Source organism: Penicillium rubens, assembly GCF_028828025.1.
Source record: "Penicillium rubens strain IBT 27055 chromosome Unknown utg000002l_segment0_segment0, whole genome shotgun sequence".
Lineage (NCBI taxonomy): Eukaryota > Fungi > Ascomycota > Eurotiomycetes > Eurotiales > Aspergillaceae > Penicillium > Penicillium rubens.
In genome coordinates, this window is record NW_026890600.1 from 6,938,325 (window position 1) to 6,961,391 (window position 23,067).

General features: G+C 49.9%; 7 protein-coding genes across 7 annotated transcripts; 3 read left to right on the forward strand and 4 right to left on the reverse strand.

The window, feature by feature from the left end:
* Positions 1 to 1,282: 1,282 nt before the first annotated feature.
* On the forward strand, positions 1,283 to 3,481 carry N7525_005102 (putative RING and UBP finger domain protein; the record flags this gene model as incomplete). Its single annotated transcript, XM_002565136.1, has 1 exon — positions 1,283 to 3,481. The coding sequence occupies one exon, from the start codon at positions 1,283 to 1,285 to the stop codon at positions 3,479 to 3,481; it is 2,199 nt and encodes a 732-aa protein (XP_002565182.1).
* Positions 3,482 to 3,742: 261 nt separating this feature from the next.
* N7525_005103 (3-demethylubiquinone-9 3-methyltransferase) lies at positions 3,743 to 4,834 on the reverse strand (the record flags this gene model as incomplete). The annotated part of the gene is made up of 1 exon (XM_002565135.2): positions 3,743 to 4,834. One exon carries the CDS (start codon positions 4,832 to 4,834, stop codon positions 3,743 to 3,745), a length of 1,092 nt encoding a protein of 363 aa, XP_002565181.2.
* Positions 4,835 to 5,316: 482 nt separating this feature from the next.
* N7525_005104 (putative C6 transcription factor (AmyR)) lies at positions 5,317 to 7,258 on the reverse strand (the record flags this gene model as incomplete). The annotated part of the gene is made up of 3 exons (XM_002565134.1): positions 5,317 to 5,724; positions 5,779 to 6,229; positions 6,291 to 7,258. The coding sequence occupies 3 exons, from the start codon at positions 7,256 to 7,258 to the stop codon at positions 5,317 to 5,319; spliced, it is 1,827 nt and encodes a 608-aa protein (XP_002565180.1).
* A 1,804-nt stretch (positions 7,259 to 9,062) lies between these two features.
* Positions 9,063 to 12,213, forward strand: N7525_005105 (glycoside hydrolase family 31 protein; the record flags this gene model as incomplete). Its single annotated transcript, XM_002565133.1, has 4 exons — positions 9,063 to 9,784; positions 9,854 to 10,261; positions 10,308 to 10,478; positions 10,530 to 12,213. The coding sequence occupies 4 exons, from the start codon at positions 9,063 to 9,065 to the stop codon at positions 12,211 to 12,213; spliced, it is 2,985 nt and encodes a 994-aa protein (XP_002565179.1).
* A 1,153-nt stretch (positions 12,214 to 13,366) lies between these two features.
* N7525_005106 (alpha-amylase) lies at positions 13,367 to 15,388 on the forward strand (the record flags this gene model as incomplete). Its single annotated transcript, XM_002565132.2, has 9 exons — positions 13,367 to 13,525; positions 13,587 to 13,625; positions 13,677 to 13,792; positions 13,856 to 13,964; positions 14,028 to 14,256; positions 14,347 to 14,509; positions 14,566 to 14,712; positions 14,789 to 15,029; positions 15,104 to 15,388. The coding sequence occupies 9 exons, from the start codon at positions 13,367 to 13,369 to the stop codon at positions 15,386 to 15,388; spliced, it is 1,488 nt and encodes a 495-aa protein (XP_002565178.1).
* Positions 15,389 to 15,954: 566 nt separating this feature from the next.
* Positions 15,955 to 18,141, reverse strand: N7525_005107 (uncharacterized protein; the record flags this gene model as incomplete). The annotated part of the gene is made up of 4 exons (XM_061213280.1): positions 15,955 to 16,912; positions 16,966 to 17,379; positions 17,433 to 17,825; positions 17,924 to 18,141. 4 exons carry the CDS (start codon positions 18,139 to 18,141, stop codon positions 15,955 to 15,957), a joined length of 1,983 nt encoding a protein of 660 aa, XP_061070301.1.
* A 3,478-nt stretch (positions 18,142 to 21,619) lies between these two features.
* Positions 21,620 to 22,019, reverse strand: N7525_005108 (nucleotide triphosphate diphosphatase NUDT15; the record flags this gene model as incomplete). Its single annotated transcript, XM_061213281.1, has 2 exons — positions 21,620 to 21,837; positions 21,932 to 22,019. 2 exons carry the CDS (start codon positions 22,017 to 22,019, stop codon positions 21,620 to 21,622), a joined length of 306 nt encoding a protein of 101 aa, XP_061070302.1.
* Positions 22,020 to 23,067: the final 1,048 nt, after the last annotated feature.

Below are 23,067 nucleotides of genomic sequence, written 5' to 3' on the forward strand. Positions count from 1 at the left end.
GACCGGAAAGACTATCACTCTCGAGGTTGAGTCATCTGACACCATCGACAACGTTAAGTCCAAGATTCAGGACAAGGAGGGCATTCCCCCCGACCAGCAGCGTCTTATTTTCGCCGGCAAGCAGTTGGAGGACGGTCGTACTCTGTCCGACTACAACATCCAGAAAGAGTCCACTCTACACTTGGTTCTCCGTCTACGTGGTGGTATGCAGATTTTCGTCAAGACGCTCACTGGCAAAACTATTACACTTGAGGTCGAGTCATCCGACACTATCGATAATGTGAAGTCCAAGATCCAAGATAAGGAGGGCATTCCTCCCGATCAACAGCGTCTCATCTTCGCAGGCAAGCAGCTTGAAGATGGCCGTACACTCTCCGACTACAACATCCAGAAGGAATCCACCCTCCACCTTGTCCTCCGTCTTCGTGGTGGTATGCAGATCTTTGTCAAGACTCTGACCGGAAAGACTATCACGCTAGAGGTCGAGAGCTCAGACACTATCGACAACGTTAAGAGCAAGATCCAGGACAAGGAGGGTATTCCCCCTGACCAGCAGCGTCTTATCTTCGCTGGTAAGCAGCTGGAGGACGGACGTACTCTTTCGGACTACAACATCCAGAAGGAGAGCACCCTGCACCTGGTGTTGCGTCTGCGTGGCGGCCAGTAATTGATTTACGATTCTGTTTTCTCAACTTCGATAGGTTCTACATGACCTGCATGGCGTTTGGTCGGTTTTCGAGGCTGAGGCTTCTTTTCTTGCAATGTTTCCCGAGGACGGCTTCTCTCTTTTACTTGCCCACATTATCATCACGGCTATGTGATAGATAGTTCTCTACAATTCACTCTAGCAATATTTGCTAGTCTTTACCTAGCATATCATTTCATTATAATGTAGTTGTAGGTGGATAGTGTTAATTGACAGAAATTGACATAGTATGATAAAGGTTATCAACACAAACATCTTTAAGCCTCCGGCATCACACCCGGGCACTGGACACATGCAAGCCCCCCGGGGCGTGTAAGTGGCTCATCTGGGCAATTTCGTTCAACCACACCGGTTCTCGCCACCTCACCTTCCCAACCAGAACGCGCCTCAGAATCTCAATGTTTTTGCCTCTTTGCCACTCTCGCGTGCCAGGAACCAATTGTGGCGGAAGGCGTCGAAGCGGGCGACAATAAAATATTAAGTAATCATGCATCCTTATCGTGATAACACGACTTCCTCTTTTGATAGTTCCAACCACCAGTCGCAAGCTCCAGAGGATGCGAGCCATCACCCGGAATGCCCGCTTACTTCTACCACTTTAGCTTGCAACTCCTCTCCCACAGCCAATCTGACGCGCCGAGCTCGCAGGGATCCTCTCTGGCGCTACAATCCGCATGGGAAGCTCTCCAACCATTCCAACAACGGAGCCGGCCTTCACCCTCCAACCGCCCATCACCCGCAGGGGATAATCAAACCCCACAAAACCCAGGCCATACTTTGGCGCATCGAAATAAACCCATATCCACCTTCCCCACCAACACCGCAAGCACCCCACCGCGAACCATTTCCTCCGCCAGCACTTCTCACGACTCTAACGGCCCCTCCACTGGCTTCTCAACTAGCACCACCCAACTTGAAGACGACAAGCGCTTTGGCGCCATCTGCATCGAGTGCATTGACATGGTCACCCCAAAGAATCCGCCCAAACGCACCTCGAAGCGCGGCTCCGCACCCACCACGGAACCAGAGAACCTCGTCGCTGCAGGCATCGGCACTGACATTCTAGGGGGTCTCCATACAAAAGGCCAGTATATCCCACTCGATTACGAGCTTGCCGACAGCGTCTGGGGAATTGTACACCTGTACCGCGACTCTCAAGAGACGTCCTACCTCGGAAATGACGATGAGTACCCCGCCTATCTGAAGGGCTCCTCAGCTGCCGCCCGCCAGCCCGGTGAGCAGCAAGCTACGTTGAGGCAGGGTCTGACCGGTGCGGCGGATATTAAACAATCCGGGACGAAGGGTCTTGCGGAATATCCGTTTCCTGAGACAAGTTCTTCCACTGCACACAGCCCTGATGAGGATTGTACGACACTATGTATTCTCGCTGTGCCGTCTTATCTGTCGCCGCCGGACTTTTTGGGGTTTATTGGACAGAAGACTATGGACGATGTTAGTCACTTTCGGATGATCAGGACGGCGCGTGCGAATCGGTATATGGTTCTGATGAAGTTCCGGAATGGGCGGAAGGCGAAGGAATGGCAGAAGGAATGGAATGGGCGTGTTTTTAATAGCATCGAGCCCGAGACCTGCCATGTTGTTTTTGTGAAGACGGTCGAAATCCAAGTTGTGGATGCCGGAACACCATCCGCTGAGAATGGCGCTGTCTCTAACCTCTCAACCCCCTCTCGGCCCCCGGTATCCTCTACTGGACAAGCAACTCTCACCGGGAAACCTCTTGCACCACCTACACCTGCTCTAATCGAACTACCAACTTGTCCCGTCTGCCTAGAGCGGATGGACGAAACCACAGGGCTCCTGACGATAAACTGCCAACATGTCTTCCACTGCACCTGTCTCCAAAAGTGGAAAGGCACCGGCTGCCCCGTATGCCGATACACACCAGACGACTACCGCAAAAGCAACGCCTCGCTCAAACCAGACGAAGAACCTCTAGAATGCAGCGTCTGCCACTCAGAAGAAAACCTCTGGGCCTGTCTAATCTGCGGCACGATCGGCTGCGGCCGCTATGACAATGCCCACGCCTTCGCCCACTGGAAAGAAACAGCCCACGCCTTCTCTATGGACCTCACCTCCCAGCGCGTATGGGACTATGTAGGCGACGCCTATGTCCACCGCATCATCCAAAACAAAACAGATGGCAAGCTTCTCGAGCTACCCGCAGCAGACTACAGCGCCCTCGATCCACCAGACTGGGGCGACGCCGTCCCCCGCGAGAAACTAGAAAACATGAGCATCGAATACACACATCTCCTAACCAGCCAGCTTGAAAGCCAGCGTGCATACTTTGAAGAGGTCGTCGAGCGCGCCGTCGACAAAGCATCGCAGGCTAGTGCCGCCGCCGCCGTGGCGGAAGTCAACGCTTCCAGCGCCACATCACGCCTCGAGGAATTACAAGACAAGTATGATGTTATGACGATTGAGACGCTGCCGTCACTTGAACATGACCGCGCTCGCGCGGAGAAAAAAGCAGAGAAATTCGAGGCCCTGGCGCGCTCGTTTGAGAAGGGGTTCCAGGAAGAGAAGGCTATGAATCGGAATATGATGTTAAGGCTGGAAGGTCTTGCTAAAGAGGTTGACGGGCTTAAGGCTGCGAATGCGGATCTTGCGGAGCAGAATCGCGATTTGACGTTCTTTATCAGTGGCACGCAGAGGTTGCAGGGGCAGGGTGAGGATGTTGAGCAAGGAACTGTTTCTGTGCCTGAGCCGTCGTCTGCTCCGAAGAAGAAGAGGAAGGGGAAGGGGAAGAAGTAGCTTGGGGTTAGGGAAATCTTGTGTTTACTTTTGCTTGGATTGGAGTGAATGGTCTAGGGTTATCCGCCGGTATTCTTCTACTGCGTGCCTAATAGGTTGGGTGGTTATGTGCATTTAGCGAGGTGTACTGCGTACACTAGAAACGAGTTAATGAATATGAAGTTATGAAATATTGATATGCAATGGAGTACAATAAGTCGAATAATATACAAATAGCTCAAAGCAATGCAAGTATAGATACATACAGATCCCCAAAATCATCTAAATCTCCTTCCTAACAGCCCAGAAGTAATTCCCCCAATCCTCACTCCCAGGCACCATCTTCCACCCAATCCCAGGAATATAAATAGCACCCACACACTTCCACCTCATCCCCTCCGCAATCGCACTCCCACCCCTCGAAACACCCGTATCAGCAGCCCTCATCAACCCCTCCTGCAACCACCCTTTAACCTCACCAGGGTTGACAAACTTGCTCCACTCATGCGTCCCACGGGGCACAACACCAATCGGCCACGGCGCTTCGGCAATAACCTGGTTCAGGATGAACGACGGCAGCGTCCGCGAAATAGTAGATCCAATTAGCCACCCGCCGGGCTTGAGCGCGCGCAGACAGTTCGTCAGGAAGCTTAGAGGTGTTGAGGTCTTCGGGTCGATGTGCTCAAGGACTTCGAAGAGGGTTACGACGTCGTATTGTGGGGCGGGTTGGGTTGAGGGAGAGCTTGGGTTTGGGGTCGAAGCCGCAGTCGAACTTGAAGCGGGCGTTAGAGTGACAGCGTTGCCGGCAAGTACATCCTCCAGCGTTGTGTTAAGGTACTTGAAGCGACCGGTGCGCAAGTGTTCGTGGACGGTTGGATCCATGCGCGCGTGCTCGCGCGCCATTTGGATTAGGTCCGTTGAGGGGTCGATTGCGGTCATTGAGGCGGCGAGGGTTGGGGTTGGGGCTGGGCCGGTTGGGTCGAGTGGGATTGTGCGTGCGAGGGACTCGGCGAAGATGCCGCCCCCGCAGCCTACGTCGAGGTAGTTGAGGGTTGCGGTGGAGGGGGTTGAGGTTGAGCTTGGGTTTTGGCTTGGTGAGGAGGTTCCTTCTGCTAGGCAGGAGGCGATGAATTCGTGACGGAGGGGGTTCATTAGGTGCAGGATTCGGGAATGGCCCATTGGGTCCCACCAGGAGCTGGCGAGAGCGGAGAAGTGGGAGAGTTCATCGGCGGAGACGGAGGATGTTGAGTGCGCGCGGGTTTGGGTTGATGCGGGTGCGGAGAGGAAGTGGTTTGGTGAGGGTCTTGTTGAGCTGAGGGCTGAGCGGAGGGTTCGGGCTGAGAGAGGGAGGGCACGGGGCCGGAGGGAGGCCATTGTGTAGGTAATGGTGTTGGTTATAGGTGAGATTTGAGGTCCAATGGAGAATTGGCTCCGGGGTTTGGTGCTCTAATGAGCTTTGGTCGATGCGGAGACCCGAGAATTATCTGCGAGGAAGCGTTAATTGGAGACATACGAGGGATGTAGAAAGCAATAGAGAGCATACCAGTGAAGAATAGCCTGAGCAATTGAGAAGAGAAACCTTGGAAGTCGCATGAAGCTGATCACCGAATTGGAGATTCCATGTGAGACAAACATGCCAAGACAATTTGACTGCCATTCACGAGTATGAGCTTCCTTCTCGACCTACGAGGTACATCAACTACAATAGCCATGGATTTGATGCATTGAGTCATTGATCGTGTTCTACAATTCTGTTGTTCCTCCATATCATAAACAACCATCTATAAATCTCCATTTGGTATCACAAAAACAAGAAGAAAAACCGCATCACAAATTCAATACAGTCGTGCCCATCATCACAAGAGACAATTTTCGAAGCCTAGTTCCTGCGGCACATGCGGATGAGGAGCTGACTCGGCTTGTCCATCAACGTCATGGATATCAATATCCTCCGCACTGGCAGCGTAATCCCAGTCATGCTGGCCAGACCATGAAGCCAACTGATCCGGCACAGCAGCGCCGAGTATAGGAAGGAAATTTCCCGTTGTGATGTTGCAGTCGAGTCCAAGCACGTTTCTGCAACGATCCAGTAATGTAGGGAAGAGGTATGAGGGCGAGCCACGAATCTGAGACAGAGTGTGAAGTATACCCCACAGCAACTCGTTCGGATCAATAATCGACTCAGCCAATCTATGGACGGCTTTTGGTCCAAGAGATCTCGTCACATCAGCAACAGAGGAGCCTAGGTCGAAGAGCTTTTGTTCCTATAACATCCAAATCAGTATACAAACAAGCAACTTCATCTCTGGGGGACCTACCATTCCAATCCCATGCGCATCAACAGCCCCCTGTGATGCAGCACCAATCACGCTCATCACGGATTTACCCACCATCACTGGGAGGTGAAATGGCAAAACTGCGTCATCGCACGAACCAGGTTGCGTGGCATGGCTCATAGATAGTTTCCACATCATCGTCTGCAGCCATTGTTGCGTGATCAAGATATCAACCTGCTGGATCTCAAGGACTCCCTCTAGGGAAATAGCCTTGCATAGGCTGGATTGGATGGCGGAGGTTGGCGGTCTCTCCAAGATCCCATCTCCACCGCCGGCGGACATCCAATCATATAGGTTCGGTGTGAGATTCTCGAAAATGTTGATCAGGTTGATGAATCCATAAGCCAAAATAGGATCTTCCGAGCAAAGGACCTGGGGCTTGTGAATAGAGCTGCGCAACATAACCGGCTTCGCTTGCTGGAGAGCGTAACCTCTGCCAATTTACTAATCAGCTCCAGTCCAAACCATGGTCCTTCATAAATCGGTCCACTTACCTCTCCGTGATAAACAAAAGCCAGAACACACGCCGTCTTTCCTCCGCCTCTTCAGCCTCATACTCTGCATACGTCGACTCGCGATGCAACCCAAGTGTGAATGCAAACGAGGTCGCCTGGCACAAGAAGAACCAAGCTTGATCCTGGCGATCAAGATTTCCATACGAGGCAAACAAAAAGAACGAAGTCAAAAGCGATTCCGTGTTAAGGTCTTCCAAAACATCGCAATCCCGCCGTGCCCGCACGGCCTCCGAAAGGAGCTCTTCCCCAGACATTAACGAGTGCTCATCCCCGAAACTCTGCAAACGCGCAGGATCCGGCACAGGCGTCGCCCCATCCAGCTTCAACTGGATATGCGTAGCAGCACACAGCGCCGCCAAAAGAGCATACCGCTGCGCAGATAGCTGCCCGGGCTGATGGCAATCCAACCGGAGCTGGTCCGCGCGGACCACCGGCATAATCGGGAACAAGTACTTGAGGTAGATATTGACATGGACGAGCAGTATCTGGGGCGAGAGACGGCGGGCGACCGGCCTCGCATAGCCATGACCATAACCATAACCAATGGCGGATTCGACGGTCGAGTCCGTGGAGCCGGGAGAGGAGACGAGGTCCGGGGGCGGCAGGTGGGAAAAAGTATCCGAGAAGTCCTGGCCTGCGAATTGCGAGTCTGCGATTATAAAGCCTGGCGAAATGGGCGAGTTGAATTGGTAGTCCGGAATCTCGCCGGTACCGGCGTCCTCGGGATACTTAGTCTCGGGAGGGTCTTGTCGGGATGAGAGCGGGTGGATCGGGGCCAGGGGATACAGAGTGCGAAATTTGGGGCCCTTGCGACGGAGGACGTCGCTGTACGAGCAGGAGAGAAGTAGCCGTTGACATTTGTCGCATGGTAGTTCACGGGAACATTTTATTTTGCGACGGCGACAGTTGTCGCATGCTTGTTTTGGCTTGGACTGTTTGGTGGACATTGTTGGATTATTGCTAGGTCTTTACTAGACTCAGCAGAGTTGAGTTCATGTTAAGGTCGAAAGGTATAAAAAAAAAAGTGCGATGGTTTCATCCGGGGAGTTTGGCATGGCCCATTTTAATAAAAGAAAAAACACAAACCTGGGGAAGCGGGGGATGAAAAGGAAAAAAACCCCGCCAGAGCCCCTGCGTTAGAATTGCCCAGGTGTGCTTCATATTTTGATCTTAATTCGCATTGGCTTCCTTATGGATATTGCTATTCTAACGACGCTTCTGGGTTAGGGCCATTTCTCTCGGGCCGACTTCTCTGGCTGTCTACGTACCCCTCAGCCTTCGGACTATAAAGGATACAAGCCATCACCAAGATCACCAAGATCACCATGAAAGTTGACTCATTGAGTCACTACTCCGTATCCCCCAAATATCCTTATGATCTTCTGCTGATATTGCATGGATCTCAATCTCGGGCCGGAAGCAAAGTACCCTCTTGGCCAAGTACGGAGTACTCCGTACCCACGGGGCCATTACGGCACCAAGTCGGCTATGCTTGGCATCTCCATATTGATTGACAGGGACACTAGAATCGAATATGCGGGATTTTCCTGCCGGTCAACCATTTTAGTATTTAGTGGGCACTGCTAGGCTACCCTGAGCATTCATCTCCGCTTCGCATTTCGCAAGTTGATTTCCGATCCAATCGATTTCTTCAAGCTTGGTCTACATATAGCCATACGAGTATAGATTTGGATCGACAGGGTAGTGCATCCTACCAGTGCCGACATGGTTCTATTCTCGTATCCTTCTCGGCTTCCCGAAAGTGCGAAATGGGGGCTCCTGTGTTGTATATCGTGAGGTTGAAGCGCATACAACGTTTTCCCACTATAGTTTGATGGTTTGTACAGTTTAGTCGAGGTGGGGCTGTTGAGCAGTTGAATGCCCAATTCGAATAAACTTCTTCAACCAGTTGAATACTATTCCTGCGAGAGTCCCGAGGTCCTCAAATTACTCCAAAATCCTTTGAACGTCCGGGCATCTCGTAGTTATAAGGTTCTCCACCGGAGAGAAAGGGCTCACTGCAGCTTGCCATATAGCATATAGAGGATTACAATATCATCCGCCACTACAATTTCTATGTAAGCAGACTATGCATCCATATTGATTCCAGGATCAGGTACCCTGTAGCCTACTATTATTGTAGACGGGCATTTATCGGACAACTGGCCAATCATCAGCAATGGCATGATCTATTGTGATCGGCATTATAGAACAGACCGGAGTAATTATTATCCGCATTGTACTCTACTTGTTCCTGTTCTCATCACAGTCTCGATTTCATACTCTAACACTTGTTCTTCGGTATGTATATTGTTGTATAGGATTCTGGAGTGGAACTTGCCTCTTCTAATAGCTCCGGGACCTCTTTTATTATATCTGGATCTTAAAGAACGTAGTCTAAAACGAACCTATACCCCTCTTTGGTGTACGTCGTACATGTAGGTTATACAGTCCTATTAGTGGACGTCGGGTCGACGTAAGGGACCTCTCTTCTCTCCGCATTCTACACAGTCCAGCTCTCGTCAGGTTGAGGCTGACGAACCTCGCAAAGACAGCCACGAAGCAGAGTATGTGCAGAGAATCACCAGAAACTGTCCCGGGTACGGCATACCATCAGGTTCCTGGTCCCTGTCCGCAAGTCCCTAGAACGGACCGGTTACGCCCAGCAACCGTATAAGAACGAGCCAGAACTATCTGAGACAAAATCTCCCCTGGTCGCCAAGCTAATCTGTGAGTAGGGAAGTGGTCACTATGGTTGGTGTGAAGAACCTTCTTAGTGGTGCTTGGCTCTTGGCCTATGGTGCTTTCTCCAGATCCGCCTCTACAGCCTCGGGCTCCCATTCTGCCGCTTCTCCGACTTCTTCGGGAAAATACACTCAATTTACCATTCCCGCTAGCGCTGAGGCTGGCGCACAGCTGATCGCCAATATAGATGACCCTGAAGCTGTCGATGCGCAGTCGGTTTGTCCCGGGTACAAGGCATCCAACGTCAAGGAGTCTGCTCGTGGGGTGACTGCTACCTTGACGCTGGCCGGAAAGCCGTGCAATGTCTATGGAACTGACGTAGACTCCTTGGACTTTTCCATTGAGTACCTCGCCAATGACCGCCTCAGCGTTCAAATCGTCCCCACATATCTGGATTCTTCGAACTATTCTTGGTTCATGTTGGATGAGCATGTCGTTCCTCGATCCATTTCCGATCGTCAGGCTTCAAAGCAAGATAGTGATCTTGAGATCGCCTGGTCGAACGAGCCCTCTTTCTATTTCAAGGTGACCCGCAAGGCTACCGGTGATGCCATTTTCGATACGACTGATTCCGTCTTGGTGTTTGAAAACCAGTTTGTTGAGTTTGTTACCTCTCTGCCCAAGGATTACAACTTGTATGGCATCGGAGAGCACATCCAGCAGCTGCGCCTTTTGAACAATCTCACTTTGACTCTTTATGCCTCCGATATTAGTGATCCTATCGATGAGTAAGTTTCATTCCCAAAAGCGTCCCCCCTGCATTGTATTGCTTGTTCGATCCTGACTACTTTCACCAGCAATGTTTACGGCTCCCATCCTTTCTATCTGGACACCCGCTACTATGAGGTCAACGACAAGGGTCATCACACCCTCGTTGCAAGTGACAAGGCCGCTCAGTCTAAAGACTATGTTTCCTTCTCTCATGGTGTCTTCTCTAGAAACGCGCACGGTCAGGAGGTCGTCATGAATCCTGAGGGCCTGAAGTGGCGCTCCCTGGGAGGTAGCATTGATCTCACTTTCTACTCGGGTCCTAGTCAAGCGGGTGTAACCAAGAACTACCAGCTGAGCACCATTGGCTTACCGGCATTGCAGCAGTATTTTACTTTCGGCTTCCACCAGTGCCGCTGGGGTTACAATAACTGGACTGAACTTGAAGAAGTTGTATCCAACTTTGAGAAGTTTGAGATCCCACTCGAGACTATCTGGTAAATTGGCTCGCCGCGATGGTTGAAATCAATCTAACCTGACTAGGAGTGACATTGATTACATGCATGGCTACCGTGACTTCGATAATGATCAACACCGTTATCCCTACAGTGATGGTGAAAAATTCCTAGATAAGCTGCACAGCAGTGGCCGTCATTATATTCCAATTATAGACGCGGCCATCTACATTCCCAACCCCAAGAATGCCTCTGATACGTAAGTTCCCCTGGGCCTGCCCCGCAGAAAACCTTGCTGATTCATATCCAGCTATGATACCTACACCCGCGGACACCAAGAGGACGTCTTCCTGAAGAATCCGGACGGAAGCGAATACATTGGCGCCGTCTGGCCCGGCTACACTGTCTTCCCCGACTGGCACAACCCTAAGACAGGTGATTTCTGGGCGAACGAAATCGTGATCTGGCACAAGAAAGTCGCCATTGATGGCATCTGGATTGATATGAACGAGGTTTCTTCCTTCTGCACTGGCAGCTGCGGATCTGGAAACCTTAGAATGAACCCGACCCATCCTGCGTTTGCCCTGCCTGGAGAGCCTGGTAACGTTATTTATGATTATCCCGAAGGGTTTGAGCTCAGCAACAAGACTGAGGCTGCGTCTGCATCTGCGGCGTCGTTCAGCCAAGCTGCTACCGCCACAACTGGCGGTTCTACCTCTTCGTCCACCTCTTACCTGCGGACTACACCCACTCCGGGAGTACGCAACATCAACTACCCGCCATATGTGATCAACCATGATCAGGACGGCCACGACCTCAGCTCACACGCCGTGTCCCCTAATGCCACTCACTCCGATGGCGTCCAAGAGTACGATGTGCACAACCTCTTCGGACACCAAATCCTTAACGCCACCTACCATGCCCTGCTTAAGGTCGATGAAAAGAAGCGTCCCTTCGTCATCGGTCGCTCAACATTCGCAGGCTCCGGTAAATGGGCTGGCCACTGGGGTGGTGATAATGCCTCTAGGTGGGCATATATGTTCTTCTCCATCCCCCAAGCCCTCTCATTCTCCCTCTTCGGGATCCCTATGTTCGGCGTCGATGCCTGCGGCTTTAACGGCAACACCGACGAAGAACTCTGCAACCGCTGGATGCAATTATCGGCCTTCTTCCCCTTCTATCGTAACCACAACACCCTCTCCGCGATTTCCCAAGAGCCCTACATCTGGGAATCCGTTACAGCTGCCACCAAATCCGCTATGAAGATCCGTTACGCAATCCTCCCCTACTTCTACACCCTCTTCCACGAAGCCCACACAACCGGCTCCACCGTCATGCGCGCCTTGGCCTGGGAATTCCCTACAGACCCCTCCCTGGCCGCAGTCGACACGCAGTTCCTCCTCGGCCCCTCAATTATGGTCGTCCCGGTGCTTGCTCCCCATGCCACCTCTGTCAGGGGTGTCTTCCCGGGCCTTAAGCACGGCGAGGTATGGTATGACTGGTACACCCAGACAGCCGTGGACGCGAAGCCTGGTGTCAACACTACCATTCCTGCCCCGCTGGGCCATATCCCCGTTTTCGTGCGTGGAGGCAGCGTCGTACCGATGCAGGAGCCGGCTCTGACTACGAAGGAGGCGCGTGGTACGCCTTGGTCTTTGCTTGTCGCGCTCGGTGGCAGCGGAACTGCCACTGGACAGTTGTATCTCGATGATGGAGAGAGTAATGCCCCGGATGATACGCTTGATGTTACTTTCAGTGTCAAGGAGTCCAGCTTGAGTGCTAGGGCAAAGGGTAGCTGGGAAGAGTTGAATCCTCTCGCTACTGTTACTGTTCTTGGTGTGTCTACGCGGCCTGATGCTGTTAAGCTTAATGGTATACCTGTGCCGGCTTCTGGGGTGCAGTATAATGCTACGTCGCGTGTGTTGTCCGTCGGCGGTTTGCAGAAGTTGACCAGAAAGGGTGCTTTTAGTGCTGACTGGGCTTTGAAGTGGTAAATTGTGAAATGCATTGAGGGATAGTTGGAAAATGAGTCTTTCGGAATGCAAATCTGCTGTTTTCTCTATAATTTATCCCAATAGCAGTCAGATTCATCTATATTCATAGCGTCACGCTGGATTTCTTATTGGTATATACATATTTCCTTCGTAATATCTCCCAATTGTCTTATTTCAGGTTACTCTCTAAAGACCACCCACTGCTAAAGTGACGACTCCGTATAACCTCACCTCAGCCGAGTAAGAAAGGAATCATACGACTACCTCTTGTCCATGGATCCTCGGTCGTATTCCCAAATCGGCTATTCAAAGATCCACGAATTTTAATCTCCTATGTCGGCCCGAGTTATGAAGCCCAAATATAAATTGTCTTTGCGTTTCGTCCGTCATAAGACCCCTACTAGTAGCCCTAGAGTCCCCCTAACATCGGAGTATATACCCTAAATCATCTAGTCGCATCTACCAAGACCAAGACCGTTAGCATCGACTGATCCCCGACTAGAACCCGGAATATCCAAAAGATCCACATCGTCTCAAACGAGCTAATAGCCATTGCAACTTTGTAATTAATTTGAGGTAGGCCCCGCACACGCTGATTCGACCAAAGCCCATGTCAGGGGCTGCGACAGGGTTAATATTGCACATGCCGTAGCCTTGTGATCTGGGCTAATCACCTGGGAATTTCCAGGTTATGCATGCATCTATACCCTTGTGACTCTGTATTTTACCGGGCTGGGGGAAATCAAGATGTGACGGATCAGGTGTGAAGGATGATAGTGGGGTTTTCCTTTCGGGAGATTATCTGTGAATTAATTATGGACTTCTTGGCCATACAGAGACCTCTCTCTGTTTTCCACTTTTGTATATGTTGCTGTGACCGGGGTCGGGGATTTAGAGGGATTACTGTCCATTTACGATCGTCTGTGACGATCTTCATATGGGCTTTTGGCGTCTATTAGCTTAAGCCATAATCCTGCACCGAGTCCGATTTCAACGGCTATTCGTCTCCAATATTTTTTTCATATGCCGTTGTATGTATGGTTTTTCGCAGGGTATATATACCAAGGCCCCGCAGCGCTTTTTGTTGGAATGTTCTGTTGAGCGACTTTCCTCTCCTCTGTTACTGAGCTATCGGTGGTGAAACATCTACAAGATGGTTCTAGCTCGGCTTGCCTGGCTTGCCGGCCTGGTTAGCACTGCCATTGCTGCGACCCCAGCGGAATGGCGCTCGCAGTCCATCTACTTCATGCTCACGGATCGTTTTGCCCGGACCGATGGTTCAACTACTGCTGCCTGTGATACCGCTGACAGAGTAAGCTTTTATCTATTCGTAGGCTCTATGTCATTGAGATAGAGCTAACTATAGTGGATAGAAATACTGTGGCGGAACCTGGCAGGGTATCATTGACAAGGTCAGTAACAGTCTGATCCTTCCTACATCACCCAACTAACCAATATCTTAGCTGGACTATATCCAAGGAATGGGCTTTACGGCCATTTGGATCACTCCGGTGACCGGTCAATTGAGCGGGGAAACCGCGTACGGAGATCCCTATCACGGATACTGGCAGCAGGATATGTGAGTATCGCAAAGCAGAAAAGAAATTCGTCAAAACCTGCATCCTTACTGACAAATTCTAAGCTACTCTCTCGATTCCAACTATGGAACCGCAGACGATCTCAAGGCCCTCGCTGCGGCTTTGCACAAACGCGACATGTATCTCATGGTCGATGTCGTAGCAAACCACATGGTGAGTCAAATCACCCACGCCACCAATCACCTGGACTGAGACTGACATATATTGGATAAAAAGGGCTACAATGGCGCAGGTGCTGACGTGGACTACACCAAATTCAACCCCTTCAACGATGCAAAGTATTTCCACTCCTACTGCCCAATCACCGATTACAACGACGACACCATGTCGCAAAACTGCTGGCTTGGCGATAACAAGGTCTCGCTACCGGATCTGAATACACAGAGCAAGGAGGTGCAGGATCTATGGTATGACTGGGTTGGATCTTTGGTCTCCAACTACTCCAGTAAGCTTCTTTCTTTCTTCTTTTTCTAAAAAAAAAGAACTCCCCTGCTTCAGCAGATATCGCCGTATCTAGAAACTCACCAATATATAGTCGATGGACTTCGCGTCGACACAGTCAAACATGTCCAGAAAGATTTCTGGCCCGGCTACAACAAAGCCGCGGGCGTCTACTGCGTAGGCGAAATCCTTGATGGTGACCCAGATTACACCTGTCCATACCAGGAGGTAATGGACGGAGTGCTCAACTACCCGATGTGAGACCCTTGTCATGGAATCTACTAGAGAAACCAAACCTAACTCGTGCAAATAGTTACTACCCACTCCTCAAGGCCTTCCAGTCGAGCTCGGGAAGCATGACCGATCTGTACAACATGATCAACACGGTGAAATCGACCTGCAAGGACTCAACCCTTCTTGGAAATTTCTTGGAGAACCACGATAACCCACGTTTTGCCCAGTACGTGGAAATTCCATGCAAAGAAACAGAGTATGATTCCGTTCTGTATGTCTAGAAGCTGACCTCGGGAATCCAGTGCCACCGATGACATTGCCCTCGCCAAGAACGCAGCCACATTTACCATTATGGCAGATGGCATTCCTATTGTCTATGCAGGACAGGAGCAGCACTACAGTGGTGGCGAGGACCCGGCTAATCGCGAGGCTCTGTGGTTATCCGGATACAACACCGACAGCGAGCTGTACAAGCTCATTGCCAAGGCCAATGGTGCTAGAAACCAGGCCATTGCTAAGAGTACCAATTATACTATTTACCAGGTATGTGCTCATCTCTCTCTGTGTCTCAAAATAAGAAGGAGAAGAAGGAAAAGAGACTAACTCGGTCTGCACAGAACCACCCAATCTACAAAGACGAGAGCGCCATCGCCATGCGGAAGGGCTTCGTCGGTGGACAGACAATCACTGTCCTGACGAATCTCGGTGCAGGGGGTAAAGAGTATTCAGTTTCAATTCCTGATACTGGATTCAAGGCTGGTGCGAAGTTGACTGAGGTTGTGTCCTGCACTAGTGTTACTGTTGGTGATAGTGGGGAGGTGTCTGTTCCTATGGCGAGTGGAGCGCCGAGGATCTTGCTCCCCACGTCTTTGCTCGAGGGCTCGGCTCTGTGCTCATCATAGACTTCGTGTTCGAGATATTGGTAATTTGGCTGATCGAGGCCGAACTGCCTGTACCCTCTTTCGAGGGCTCCTGATAGATAGATATTCCTTCCAATTGCTTTATTGGGAAGGAGAAAGTGTATATATTATTACATCTGAGTTGGTGTTTTTATCCATACCCGTGGACACCTCCTTTCGAATGGTTTATCAGCTTTATACATAATACTATCATATTTTGTTGGCCTGGTGTCTAGGAGATGAGAGACCATGCTGGATGCTGAATTGAGGAAGTATTGGAGTATCTAAGCCATGTGAGACGACAATGCATATTGGAAGCCAGATAACTACCAAGGTAATACAATTTGAATCCAGCTATAGGTAATATATATTACTTTGATGAATAGCAACACGAAACAGAGAAGCCAGTTGAAGAAGTCAGGACAAATTTCCATTTGTACTTTTGTTATTACGATCCTCAAGTAAAAAGAAACATAACACAACACCCAAATCCCAAATCCAACCTCGGTATTAGTTCAACATGCACCAACTCCAATAATCTAGAACCAAAAGACCAACCCATAACCTCATCACCAATCATGCAAAGCCCTGGGCACGAGACCAATAGGCATAGCCCCACCAGTAACACCAGTCGTAGGAGAATGATGAAACAAATCCGGCGCCTCAAATGCAGGCTGCGAAGCCGCATACCCAGGCATCATCTGCTCAAGACAATTATATCCCTCAACAAGGGAATCCAAGCCCTCGGGGCTAGACATCAGCTGCGAGAGCTCCATACCGGTACGATGATGGTGCGATGAACCGAACATCTGCGCGCCCTTGACCTCGGCAACCGGCGACGACGAATGCGACCCCGCCGCCACAACAGCAGTCGCCTCTGAGTAGCGCCGCTGCACTTCGCCGACAATACACGCGATCCGGTAGGAGAGGTTGTCGCCGCCTGGCGCGAGGTGCAGTAGGAAGCCGCGCACTTGGTTGATTAATGGGTCGGTGAGCGTGTAGTCGCAGAGTGTGAGCGCGGCGTAGCCGACGATGAAGTAGACGTGGTCGATTAGAGCGGGTGCGGACGTGAAGCGCGTTTGAAGGAATTGGGTTATTATTAGGCGGGCGGTGCCGCATATTTCTGGGAGGAGGCGCTCGCTGTCTGGTTGGAGGCGCGCGGCGGTTCGGTGTAGGAGGAGTTGGCAGAACCAGAGGTTTAGGTTGAGAGTTGAGTCTCCGTTGGTGGCTGTGGGTGTCGCTGTTAGATTTGGATTGGGATTGCAGTGGCTGGGCATATAGGGGAGGGTTGATGTACTTAGGAGATGTGCCCACTCCATTCTCCAGCGCTCCAGTTCTTCGTATTCAGATTCTGCAAATTGGAGGCGGCTCTGGCTGTGTTGGAGTCGGAGGGCGATGCGGTATAGTTGAATCTCTGCGACGATTCTTCCGTCTTCTGGTGTGGCACCTGCATGCTCTAGGATGCGGGGACATTGGTTGATGTATTGTTGTTGGATGTTGACAGTGCGGCCGTTTGCGAGGGCGGAGCTGTTGGATTGGTGTTAGATTGTATACCTGACGAATTGTTGGGCAGGACATACTGTAGTTGGGTTGCACAGAGTGTATTCCACAAACGCAACTGAGCAAGGAGTTCGTCTGGACTTAAATTGTCTCCTGGCAAAGTATTGAGAAAGTTAAAAGAGATGAGGGCATGGTTGATCGAGATCCCGCTCAGCAACCAGTCGTCCATCAGGCCTTCTTTGTGAATAGAAGTGGAATAGAGACAAAGCAAGGTCAAGGCCTGCAGCATATCGCTTGTCATGGGCGGGGGCTTCCACAACACCTTCGCGACGGCATGTTGTACATAGAGTGAGATATCGCGGACAGTGTGTTGTGGTAGGCCAGGCATATAGCGCGAAGCCAGGAGACATGCAGTATTGAAAAGGAGTGTATTCGACCGTTGAAGGCTGGACGAGTGATTTATTGAGACCCAGTGGCCGAAATGTTCGACAAAACTGGCGAGATCATTAGCAGGGCGATCCAGTGACAGACACACAATCAGACACACAGTTCAATCAGCTTCACGGAAAGCTTGGAATCTACGATGCCCTGGGTGACGATATCCCCGAGGATGTCAGCATCGGAGAAGTGAGCTCTCTCGCCGAAGCATTCGGCTTGCAGGTCCCGAATGAGCTGCGCTGGCTTGAGCGGATAGAAAGATGAGGACATGCTATCACTTGAAGATGTTCCATCTATGCTGTGGTTTCTAGTTTGGAAGGTTGGGCTGCAGGGCATGCTGGGGGAGCTTTTCACTATCTGCCGCATCAGATGTATCATCTCCCCCATTCCTCGTTCGAGAGAGACGAGCCGTTCCTCAATCGAGGGTACAGCGGTGGCGTCAGACCAGGTTGATGCATTGTCCTGGAACCGCTCTGTTGTCTCGGGGAGCTCGCAGTCAAGCCTTTTATGACAATAGTCAGCATATAGAGAAACGGGAGACTTCAAAAAGAGTAAAAATCGGGGATATGTCAAACACATGAATAAAAAGGCGAAACCAACCTAAGTGACAAACAGCGACGGCAAGAATGACCACGGGGATCAACATCACAGCGAGTCTTGAGCTTGCGACAGGTATGACAAGCAGTCATTGATCGTCGGATGCGCCCTTTTGGCCTCGCATCCTGGCAAGCGACCGAATCGATTCTGCTGCCATCATCTGGAACAATAGTCTTGGTGTCCCACGAGATAGGATTAATTGGAGGGCCAGTTCTCGTCATTGTATCGGAGGTTGAATGGTTACTGTAAGTGTACTGGAGGTATGTACTGTTTAGGGGATCGTCTATGCCTGATCGACCGGGAAGGTTGAGAAGTTGGAAAATAGGAAGGAAAGGCTGATCAACAATTAGACCCTTAAGCAAAGACCAAATCAAACAACCTGAAGATCATCTCATGTCTATCAGGGAGATCCAAGCCTTATAATAGCGGGTCATTAGGGCCACTAGGCTGGGTGAGGAGATTGAGCCAATTGCGACAAGAAACCGATTACTGACGATATCGAAGCGTCCGCGCAGGTACAACATACATATCCTGTTCATGGCGGATTATAGCGGACCATGGCGGACCTGGGGTAATCGAATATGCATCCACCAATCCGACAACTTCCCGTTGGCTTCTAGAAAGGTAGCGATTGTCGGTGCATACTTTCAAGAGGGGTTGATAATGTCGTATTAACTACCCCCCTGAGCCGATTTCCCCGACGAAAACCGTAGGAGAGGGGGTTTGAGGGGGCTGAGTGGCGCGATCTATACTAGGTACATCCTTTTTCGTTTGATTCTTGACTAGTTTGTCTTATTTCACCGAATTCCGAAGATATCGCGGAGTCCTTTCACTTTTTTCCTATCTAATACAACCACTTTTTTGCGTCTTCGACATGCTCGGAGAATTCCGACCTAAAAAGGATCTAGGCAAGGGTCCAGAGTCAAGAGCCACAGACCCTGTAGTATGATTTGGCAATCCCCTTAGTTAAATTGATCTTAAGTGGGGAGGATCAGGATCCAAGTGGAGAGGGACAACAGACAAACAGCAGTCTCTCGGACAATCATTGGTTAACATGTGCAAATGTCTCAAAGGGAAAGGAAAGAAATGGCTATCAGGATTGGAGATGGCAGCAATGTGACCTTGTAACTTTCTAGGCCCGCTTAACAACGGGTATCATGCCGTTTAATGCCCTAGTGGCCCTCCTTCTATCAGTTAGTCGTTCTTATTTAGCCTTATTTGCTCTTATACTTGAGGGGGCCCTTCGAGATATGGTGTTTTCTAGTCTTCGCCTCCTCTTTATTGGATCTCAGAGGTGCTTACGCCTCATCCTCCATATTAATTATGTCTTATCCTTAAAGCGAAAGGGGAGCGGGTAGTGACAATTATTCATATGATATTCACATTGATGTTATTCGCCGATCGCACGGAAATTAAGCATCACCCTCAAGTTGTCTAATATATTCTAATAGTGTTGAGCTTCGGCCTCACTAATCACAATATTAACCCGGGATACAACCCTAGCAAGTTGTTCCAATTTATCCTAAACTCGCTAATCGCGCAACGCTAAGGGGCAATGCGGAAGAATATACAGCAGTCGCCCGCGGAAATCCCCCCAAATCAGCCGAGGTATCTCTTTTCGCTGCCTCTGAAGGGTCCACTCTATCGTGCAATATAATTTTCATGCAGAGAGGGTTTAGCACCTACCCATCCGGGTATTAGTGCCCTTTTTAGCTGAACCCGGGAACATCGGATAAAGAAGCGGTCTGTTCGAATCGCTTAATATACGGAGTACAAAGATACGTACGGAGTATAACATACTATAATCCTGAATACTGGATTGGGCTTGGCTTGTTGAACTCTGGGGTAATCGACCGTTGGCTAGCTCCCTGGCCCACATCCTTTGGCAACGAACTAGCCGATGCCCTCGGCCTGACTCGTTATCAGGACCCTTGATTAAGCTGCAATATGCGAGCTGTATCACTAAAGATTATTATTGCGTAACTTTTTTTACCTTCGGCGTGGCGGAATAGCCCAAGCAAGCTATGCCCAGAGATTTGGCGATGCGCCCCCCAACGGCTGGGATGTGAACATGGTTGGGATCACCGGTCCGGGCGTGGTTATAAGTTACTACCATGATCAGGGAAGTGCTGGACCCACTGTTGAATAGACACTATTTTCATGCAAATCATTGTTATCTTTCCAGGTTCGGGAGAAGCAATCCTGTAGAGTATAGAGGAAGATCTTTCTAGAGCACGCCGATCACATCAACATGTCTCGGATAATGATACTGAGAGAGCATATTGCCCGGTTTTCAGAGGCGCAGTAATGCATTGGCAAACCTTCAGTCACAGCACGCAAGTGTCGCCAGACAGCCATACCCCCTCTCACGATGGGCGTGATGCATCAACGAGGGGTCAACAACCCAATGCAGTCAGATCAAGCAGCACGTCTAAACTATGTCTGATTGGCTAGCTGAGGGTTTCCCCTCCCCCTTTTCTTTATTGCTTCTCTGCATCTTCCCTGCAGGGCCGACTGACCATGGATCCTCCAATGAACACATGCCATGAAGCCACAAGACGTGAATCTAAACTCAAACGCCCAAGTCTACATCCGAGCGGCTCGCATGGTGATTTGCGACTTGATGTCCGTCAACGCGACCGGCATGCTTCCCGATATAGGTTACTCCGTACGAAGTACTTGCAGGGAAGATGTACATGCATGTCTCAGAGATAAGGGCCGTTTTGACAGTTAGATATCCCTATCTTGTTTGGTCGATGGGTGTGAACACATGTTTAGTGATGTAAATCTCTCGACCCGTGTCTAGACCAACATGCATTATAGCGTCTTTAGTTGGTTTACTACCAGAACCCGATAACATGTGAAATTGACGAAAATGACCGCTTCTGGGGCTAGAAACGGCCGCCTTTCCACCTGTAACTAGTGAAGTTGGATGTCAAGCTCCTCACCACTATTCTACACCTGCGAAAGACTGTTGGTTATATATAAGGCCCTCATGTAGGACGTAAGTCGATACTTGGGATTAAAGGTGGATTCGGGAAATAGCAAAAGGTGTACAAAGTGGATTGTGCCCATATGTGGAGGAATTATTTCCGATTATGCGGCTTGGTTCCTGATCTGCACCAGCCTTATATATGGGGAAGTGCTAACTATACCCCGCCTCTGAAATTCAGACCTTCCTAATTAGGCAGTCAACTACTCAACATGTTACCTTCTTAAATAGTTCTTAGATGGCTTAACAAACCATGTCAATTGGTTCCTTTGGTAGTGCAAACCTTGTTCATACTTTGCATATGGGATCTCCTGTAGTCCTAGTGTCTCCTAATGATCAAGAAAAAATAACTCATGATTCCGATTACTGCGGTATTTTAACATTCAGCACGGATGGCACAGTTGGAGATCACTGGAAGAACCTTTAAAATATGGAATAAAGCCGTCTCCTTATTGGCATCACTATATAAAATATCACATGGCCTAACACAGCACGGCTACAGGTGAAAGTCTGGCTACTGCTGAAATAATTCTAAAAGAGGCGAAGACAGTCTCCGTCCCTCAAATCCTGGTTTGTCAGGCCCCTTGCTAAAACAATGCAGCTCACCCCACTAAACCCACTCCCGTGACGTGCAGCTTTCGGGCTCGGGGAGCTAATGCCATTCATGGTAAAACACACCAATCAACTGCTTCAAGTACAGTACTAACCTACGGTTGCGGCAGACCCCCCTCTCGGGTCTTATTGACATACCCTTTGACAAAAACAACGGCATAGTGTTTGCCTTCTTTGTGCATGCCGCTGTTCGCGACGGCCAGGAACCGCAGGTGATGGACCACAAGCCCAGTCTCTTCGACCACTTCTCGCGCTGCACAGGCCTCGAAAGCCTCGCCAAATTCAAAATGTCCGCCCGGTAGGCCCCAGGTTTCTTTAATTGTAAAGACGCTAGAAAAACCTTGGATCTGGAAATAAAAGATTGGCAGTCTTTGTGGCAATTCCCTATTGACGCCTGATGGACGAACCTGCTCCAATGCTTCCTCTTCGTTTGCCAAGAATGAACGTCCCAATATTATTCCGTACGAATACACTGACGCCGAGTTGCAGTTTCATTTTATAGGACGGGGTGACAATGGTGGTGTGTATGAAGGGGATATGCGAGTATAAGTTAGGTTACAGAACTGACCCAGGGCACTCGCATTCATACATGGTCTGTCGATTTCCGAAAGAAATTAATAAAGGACTAGGAGAATCAGCATTGTTACATGAGAATGCAAACGCGAGCTCATGCCCCCCAGTCAACGTGTAGAACCTTTGGGCGACGAACCTTATAGTTGGCAGGTCGCCAATCGGCGAGCAATTTCTAAAAGTCGTTCTCTAGGAAATTTGCCACACTATATAACAAGATCTTGCGGGAGTATTTCTTGGTAACTTATAAATGATGATCATTCGATGGGGACTTGCGGGCTCTTGTCTCTACCGAAGGTGATATCCAGCAGCCAAATCCTCAGACGGGAAAAGTTACAGCGAGCCAACGTCTCCCAATACTAACCTAGGATCCGTGCTTCTACAACATCCGCATTGTGTCCCCTACAATTCACCTTATATGTGAGGCTTTCCATCATTCAAGTAACCTGCTGCCCATGACTCCAGTCTCCGTGGGACTACGGGCATTTCGTCTCTCTTTTCATACTCTCGTTCGCCTGGTGGTACTTGGTTTTCTTCTCTGGTATGGACGACAGAATCAAGAAAAAGAGAAGATTGTGAGATATCTCTTCCCCCCAATCGCTTCGCACAATTCCGCATCTTCCAGCAGCATGTTTCTGAGCTAAAGAAACAATTGCAAAAAAAATTGACCGACGCAGGGATCGAACCTGCAATCTCTTGATTCGTAGTCAAGCGCCTTGCCATTGGGCCAGCCGGCCTGCTGGATATGTATTTTTTGGCCCAAATGTGCGTGATAAGTGAAAATCACGTCGGACCCGCTTAGACCCGCTTGTAGTCGCTTATGACCGCTTATTATGCACGTGACTGTGGGTATCAGCGGCCAGAGGCTTGTAGAGTCGATATTTTGCGTTTGGCTGCGTAATTCTACCAGAAGCCAGATTTTACTTCCTATTTCGGGGGCTTTTTCTTTTCGTTTTTTTGTGAGGAATTAGAT